General features: G+C 37.5%; 1 protein-coding gene across 3 annotated transcripts in view; it reads right to left on the reverse strand.

Annotated features, from left to right (window-relative positions):
• ASAP2 (ArfGAP with SH3 domain, ankyrin repeat and PH domain 2) overlaps positions 1–8199 on the reverse strand; it is an 84946-nt gene that overhangs the window by 59614 nt on the left and 17133 nt on the right. For all 3 annotated transcript variants that reach the window (XM_054279546.1, XM_054279545.1, XM_054279544.1), the window contains exons 2-3: positions 6255–6327; positions 2276–2421 (exon numbers count right to left, since the gene is read on the reverse strand). In XM_054279546.1, the coding sequence (XP_054135521.1) occupies positions 2276–2421; positions 6255–6327 (219 nt within the window). The remainder of the gene's footprint in view (positions 1–2275; positions 2422–6254; positions 6328–8199) is intronic.

The following is an 8199-nucleotide window of genomic DNA, read 5'->3' on the forward strand; positions in this document are numbered from 1 at the left end:
AGAATGCACATATGGCTATGACTTTAACAAAATACACCCCAAATTATTTCCAATTCCTGTACAGAAATTTTTATACTGGTCAATACCCTCTTAACCTTCTAGAAAACTAGACCTCAAACACTGAATTTATGAACAGATTTTCAAAGTGATCAGTTACTAAAATTTTTTTCTAGTGGCATTAACTTCTAATAGGCAAAGCTATATAAGGCTATAATTTTTCATTATTCTAGATTTCTTTTTCATAAATATGGCATTTACAAGCAATAATGAAGTTCATATCTTTTTTTCATATGTATTTCTTTCTGGAGGAAACTATTTGCTCATTGACACACCAAATTCAAGGACCTTCAGGTCTCCTTTGCTAGTCAAGAAAAAACAAAAAGCTTCAAACCCCAACAATATGAGGCCTATCAGGAAGGAACAGAACTTTACAGAGATCTGCTCTTCACCAGACAGTGATAGAGAAGGTGCCTATGCTACTGCAACATTAAAAAAATTATATTCATGCCTATGTAAAATTACTCTTCCCTTCAAAAACAGAGAAAATAAGAACCACAAACTGAGGAAAAACTACAGACTTAGCTACTCTCTTATGACATAGCCTCTTCTTATACACACAAACTGAAGCAAAAGGACATAACTGTTACTAAAAAAAACAGTACACAGCAAAAAGAACTACAAATATTCCTTGGAGAAGACACACAAAACACTTATAGGTAAATAACAAAAGGTAACAAAAACATCCATTCTAGCATCCCATTGATACATATTTTGGTTATTTTTTCTTTCCAAAGCATGGAAGAAAATTTATTCTTGTCAGAAACATTTTGCAAAGATAGTAGTTTCTGGTCTTAAGAGAACAAATAGCTAAGAATTTTGGTAAAAATCAACACCTTCTAGCCTTCAGAAGTATTCTTGAAATGTAATACATTGAAAGATTTTTCTGGGGAGGAGGTGTAGCTTTTAGCAGATTGCTTTTTAAAACCACTTAAATATCACATTTCCCAGATCCATTTGCCTAATGAATTCATCATTCTGCAATTAATATATGATAGAGAGGGGATTTTAGTCAACAGAAGGTATCAATTAGAAGGTCCATTCAATTTTCCTTTCCACAGGAGTTGCCTGCCTCTGTATGAGAGACTTGGGATAACTGACTCCCACTGAACCAGGATGCCTCTTCTGATGCATAATCTCAGATAGTATTTGTACATCCAAAGAAGTTCAAATCAATATAACCAATATGCAATACATTTCATGGCAGATAAATACATTTGTGGCTGTATTCATCAATACCATGGTTGGATAAAAAGACAGGACAGCATCAGGAGTGAATGGCACTGCCCTAAATCCTATCAGCTGGAAACATTCCCTAAAGAAGTGATTATGACCAGCTGGCTGCAAACTACAGACATTTGGTCTAGACTCACAAAAGCATTTGATGTGCCTTCATGCCATTGATTTCAGCAGACACAGACTTTTAAATGCTCCTGGGAATCTGGGTCATTTCCCCTTCCTAGCCCCTGGTATAAGAGTTCTGTGAATTCAAGCAAATTTGGTACTTAAGACATGGGATAGCTCTACCTCCTAGGATGTAATCAGAATCTGCCCTTTTTGCACCCTCTGATTAATGTGAAATTGAGGCTGAAAATTCTCCATTTATAATGAAAAATCCTGTTCTTCCATTTGGCTCCATCCCATTTGGCTCACCAAAGAGGCTTTTAAGACTTACTGGCTTCAGCTGTAGGATTGGTCCCCAGTGGATGCTACTGTTGTTTTAGCATTTTGCTTGATTTTGTTTCCCTGACTCATTTCCCTGAGAAGTAAAAATGCTCTCTTCCAGGGCCACTAAAATCTCCCTTTACAAATACAAATGGAAAGTGGGAAAAAGTAAAGTAAAACAGCATGATCACACAGTAAATCAAATTGGGTTTTGCAGGTTTCACATTTTAAAGCAAATTGAGGTGTGTGTTTTATAATGCATGTTATAGCTACTTTATTGTGGGAAGCTTTTAGGCGTGAGAAGTGTTGGAAGAGGGGGGTTTCTGGTGTTTTTATGTTGTGGTGGTTGCTTTTCTGGTTTCTTTGGTTTGGGTTGAGTTTTGACTTCTGCAAGGGGAAAAGCTAGGACATGAGATATTTTCATAAGCTGAGAATTTTGTAAGAACAGTGGTTGCTAAAACACAAATTCTCTTCAATACGAAGAGCTGTTATAATACCAAAATACAGCTTTTGGCTTTAAAATCCCAACATGTTTTTCTTAAGTAATTCTTACCAAATTTTTGAAGAGTGCAGTTAATTCCTTTGTAAACACAGAAAATTTTAAAAACGCTGTTCCCAAATCTGGGTCATCCCTGCAAACACAGTTGCCACCAAACTTCTCCAGTGCTTGTGTATACTGTTCTTCATTTTCCACATGAGCTTCAAAAAGAGCAAAACATGAAGATGTCATCAGCAGATAAAAGGTTATTGAAATCACAATTTATGGGGTTTTTTAAAAAAAAAGCTTTCCAGAGTTATTGCTAAAAATGTTTACTTGATACAAAAACCAGCCATTATTCACACTTTAACACTGATATACCAGAATTATGACATATCTCACTAATTCCAGTTTGCATCTACCTATCCACATGTACAAATGACAATGTGCCAAGACAAGACAAACATCTGACACCCTAGAAAGACCCATAATATTTCTGCACTATAGCACAGACCTCATAACAATTCCCAACTCCTACAATGAACTTTCAGATTTTAGTCTTTTATTAGCACTTTCTTATTTTTAACTGTGTGCTATTATGCTTTACTGTGTGCTGAAAAAGAAGCAGAGGAGCTAAAGCGTGCTGGCAGAGTCTTGGATCTCTACAACAGAAGGCAATAGATCAAATATCCTTGGGTCATATATCCTAGGAAAAAGGACTACAAAGCATGTTACAGACGAGGACAAAACCATATCTATGTTAGTTCTCCAATTCAGAGCAGCAGTGGGGATTTGAAACAAATCCTAGCAATCTGCATTTACCACAGGCCAGTTCAGTTCTGAAAGCAGTTCTGGTTCATGACAACCAGATTCCTTTCTGAGACAACAAAACCAGCAGCTCTGCCCTAGAAATCATCCAGTGGTCCTGGGCTACACCAGGACAATTCATACAGCACACATCTAACATCAATGTTCAGAAAGCTTTGAGCTGCACAGCTTGGGGGGTTATTCAGCCCAGGGCATGAGAGGAAATCTAGGCATAAAATAATTTCTAATATAAAGGAAATCTGAGAGTCTTAACTACTCTGCCCAAGTGATTTACTCCTAGGTCACCAGGTTACTTGCCTATATAGAGAGGCATAAAAAGTCCCTTTGTCAAAAGTCAACTTGACCCATGGAATAAAACAGAAACAAGTTTTTCTGAACTCAAATTTAGTGACCATGTCATGCTTGAGCATGTGGACAAAGCACACCAAGCTGCAACCTGAGAAAGCTAACATTGCCTATTTCTTATTCTAGCTGAAGACATTTTCTAAAGCTTCAAAGCAAGTCAGGGAAAAAAACTCCCCACCCTAGAAAACAATTATGCATTAATAAAGACAAAGACTGTCTTGGTCATTACATGAGACTAGCATAAACCCTGAAGATTATTTAGAGAGGATTAATCTGTTTAAACAAGCAATGATTCAGTTTCATTTCAAGCCCATTTTTATGCATAAACATGTTTAATATCCAAAGTATTTTTGATACAATATCCTTTCCCAAATTTCAGTGAATCGGTTGTATAACCTCTTCAATTATCATGCTCCAGACTAAAAACAAACCTCTGTTCATGCATCCTATCTGGAATGCCATTCAAGATATTTGTTTCTCAAACAGCTACAAATTTTCTCTAATTTCCCGTATATGAAACTAAAACCCTGTGCAGCAGTGGTATAACATTATGTAATTAATGACTGACATCATGTACATGCAGAATGGGAATTACACAAACAGCATTCATTCTACAAGTTTTTAACTTGAGCACTTGAATTTCCAGCCTGTTACAGATAGTTTGCAGACAGCTATTAAATTTTAAAACTGAGTACTAGCACTGAAAGTTACTTATTTTCCTCAGCATCAACAGCAAGGGCTGAGCACTTGGCAAAATTTTTGCTGCAGGATAAAGTAAGGATGTTCAACTAATTCTATTGTGTGACATATATACACCTGAACAAGCTTTCAGAGAACTGGCACAGACAGCAAAAATGAGGATGTGGCAGGTCACAGCTCCTTTAGATCTCACATCCAGTAAAGTGAATTATTTCCACACTGCTTTCTGCATTTTTGCTGCTTCCTGCATCCAGCTTAGCTTACATGAACCCAGGTGAGACAAGAGCTCAGGCCACAATTCCTACAGCAAAAAGAGAAAGGTGCCCTTGCATGAAAGCAAGGTGAAAAGGCTGCTACCATTAAGTGTTATGGTTAGATGTGCAACCAGTAGCTGAGCCACGCTGAATTTTTACCTTAGGAAACAAGCATGGCACCCATTCCACATGGCATCCCCAGGAGGCTTCTATTCCCCAGCATCCTGGGGACTGCTCTTCTGGATTCTGAGACATTCCCCAGAATGCTGATGGTAGTTTATTGCAGCAGTACCATTCACTGAGCTAGTACCCCCAAAGTGCTTCTGAAGAACACAAAAATCTACTTTTCTGATGGAACCCTCCAAAACATTCTACCTGTCCTATGGTGTTTTCCTGACAAATTTTATAAGTTTCTCTACAAACAAAAGGTATGAAATCAAAAAAATTGAGAGTCACTATGTAATCCTTAATAACAGTTTCTAAACTTACAATAAAAAAGAAAGACAAAACGTTATTTTCTTATAACATTATTAACTATTTAGGGAACCTCTAGTAAAAATCCAGTCACTCTTCTGAGTGTAGGACCATGGGGTTTGTTTTGTTAAAAGAAACCCCAGGGGCTGACAAGTGGCTTGGTTAGTGATGTTTCTGCTGGTGGAAGATAAAAGCATCCAAACTTTTCTTGTCAAGATTGGGTGGGAAACACAAATTTAAAACATGGGCAAGGTACTGATTTTATGCAAAGACTAGTGATTTGCTACAATGTTCTAACAGGTGCTCTGATTGTGAGGCATAGCCTAGCACTCTAGAATAAAATGTTAAAAAAACTCAACAGCCAAAAAAACCCAGCCAAGCAAGAAAAAGAAGAGAAGAAAGGATGCCAAATCAATGAAACAGCTCCTGATCAATCTTAAACTGAACCCTCCACAATCCAAAGATAACAGCTTTATTACATTCAACAAGGAGCTTCCTTTCAATTACTGGAGATGAATTATACCACAACAGCAGTTCTTGTTCTAACCTTGTCTGAACACCAACATGGCCACAAGTTCTGTCAGGTATTGGTGGCTTTCCAAGGTTGACAGGCCTATCTATTTTACATTTAATATAGGTTTTGTTAGCTCTAATTGCTATGAACAGCACCCTGAGAACAAAAGCCAACCAAATGCCATTTCTTATCCACAAAACCAAATGCTGTTTCTTATTCACAAAATGCTGCTGATCCATAAAAACAAAAGCTTCAGTTATTTTTTCAAAGGAGATAAACATACACAATTCTAAGAGAATGGCATACATTTAAAAATGCATGCAGCATTAGCTCTTTATATTTTATACAACATTGTACGAAAAATATCTGATTTTTTACATGATGACAAAAAAAAGTTGCAGATTATCAGCTCCCTCTTGTCATGAAGTTCTCAACATACATAAGTGGAAGCCACCAGGGAGACTGAGGTTTCACAAAGAAGAGCCAATGTAGCTTCTTATTGCTGCCAAAGAGTAACTCCACCCCCCACACCCTCCTCTCTTGATGATACCCACACATGGCCCTACCACTTCAGGTGCTCATCTAATCCCAATTAAGTTGATCTCACTGCATATGCAGCTTTATACCAGCTTAAAAACTCATCTAGGGATCTGCTGAGCAGCAGGCGTGACAGAAGGAGCAGGGAGCCCACACCCAGTGGAAGGAGGAGAGCACAGCTTTACCACTTGTACCAGCAGGGCAGCAGGAGAGGTTTAGCTACCCCACAACACCTCATCCTTACTGAGGTCATGATCAAACAACTAGTTCAAGATTGCCATTTAAAATGCACATATGTCTCTTCCCAGAGTTACCCATACAACTCTTTCTGATTCAGTATGGCATCTGACTGTTTAAATCTTCAAATTTCACCAATATAAACTAATAGGAATTATGTACTTACCCAGACCAGATAAGTTTATGGCTTTGACAGATTTCTTCATTTTATAGAGAACAGTTCGGTCAACATCCAGAGCCTAAAACAAGAGAAAAACGTAATAGTGGATTGTCCTTTGGCAAATTCCTGCCCTGGAAACCTGCTGCACTTACAACTATTACATAGTTACCTTCATTTCCATAATTAATAAATTACTTGCTATTTGCTTCCACCCCCATCCATACAACCTATGCTGTCCCTTGCCTGAAAAAACACCTCCTCCATCTTTGGCTGGGGACCAGCATCATCTAAACTCTGCAGGAAACAATTTACACAGTATCATCTTTCCATGCTAAATTATTAAAGAAGCTTAAAACAGTTTTCACCCATTGTATATTCTGATGTTGCTGACGAGATGAGCTATATCACTTCCTTAGGCAGAATATTGAAAATGGAATTTAATTTCAGTTTTCCTGGATAATTCAGTTAATTGCTTTCTCAACTATATGAACTTTCTAACTGCTATGCTGAGCAAAATAAATTGCATATCTCTCAAATATCTTTCACACAGTTTAACACTAGGCTAAGCTTTCTCCAACACTATATAAAATTCAAGTTTAAATCTTGCCCAGAATACTCAAACACTTATAATCAATTTGTTTCAAAGAAAGAAGTAAAAGCAGGTAATCATTTTGCTTACTGAAGTGAAATGTGAGCAGACTCAAAAATGTAGAATTGTTCCAGAAGGGAGAAGCAGAACTATGGTTACACAAATTAATTTTTTTAAAAAGTTTTGAAACTTGAAGAAAATGTATGTTCCAGAGATGGAGTATCTCTAGACCCCACTGAAAAACAATACTGAACACTACAAATTGTATTATTCCAAGAGCTGTTTAGCATGATACATGATAGAGCAAAGAAAACCCACCAAATTAATTCCAGTTTTCATTCAAAACATTTCAATGAATTGCAGCAGCTGCACATCTGACCTACCATTGTTTCACGCAGAAAAGTCAGCCCCTAGGAGTCGTTCCAATTATTTTAACACAGTGAATGCAAAAAGAAATAAGCCCCCTGATTCTGGGAGTATTCTTAAACTGAATCTATTTAGACCACAAATAGATGAACAAAATCTTCACAGCATTCTATGGAACACAAGCAATTCCACCCATGCCTTAACAATAATGTTCACAGCATCATGATACTGCTATATCCATTGGAGGCTTTACCTCCAGAATCTTTACAGTTCACATCTGAAACATGTCAGCAGGAGAAGTGCACAGGCCTTTTCACCTGGAATTCTGAAGTACAGAGGAAGGGGAAAATAAAATAATTTAAGCAAGCCCATTAAAGCCATGCCAGATCTGTTCAGCAATTTGAATTCCTCTTCAGCAATTTGAATTCCACCTAGTACAACAAGTCTGTATCGAGTGTGATCTCCAAGGTTAGATTAGTCATCTCTTTGGATGGGAGTACATGAAGTGAATTCCCTCACTGTATATTTGGTGATTTCTAAAAATAACCTCAGAAAAGCACCCTCCAATCAGCTGAATACAGAGAAATTATTGCACTGATGACTGCATCAAAGAGCAGTCACCCTCTTGGAGTACAAGTGAAAGGAATGTCTCCAACTAAAAGCAATATGAGCAACAGTTCAAAGAGAAGGCTGACAGCCAGATACTTACATAGCCAATTTTCAGCCAAGTCTTAGATTTGTGTGTACAGCTGAGAAAATTTAAATCTCTGCACCTTAGCTGGGGGAAGATAATTCTTAAGGAAGAGAAATGTCAGAAGGATACATGCATGGGATTAATTGTATTACTGTGGTCAGGGATCCAGACACATCTATGGATTCATAAAATCCTCTGGCCCAAGACTGCCACAGTGAGAAAGCACAAACTCCCAGCAAGGAAAAAAACCTCAAATCCGCTTCCTTAACTAAAGTCATCATTTTAGTTTGAAATGTCTCTCA

Source organism: Melozone crissalis, unplaced genomic scaffold (assembly GCF_028551555.1).
Source record: "Melozone crissalis strain CALT ecotype California unplaced genomic scaffold, PUWL_Pcris_2 ptg000027l_1, whole genome shotgun sequence".
Lineage (NCBI taxonomy): Eukaryota > Metazoa > Chordata > Aves > Passeriformes > Passerellidae > Melozone > Melozone crissalis.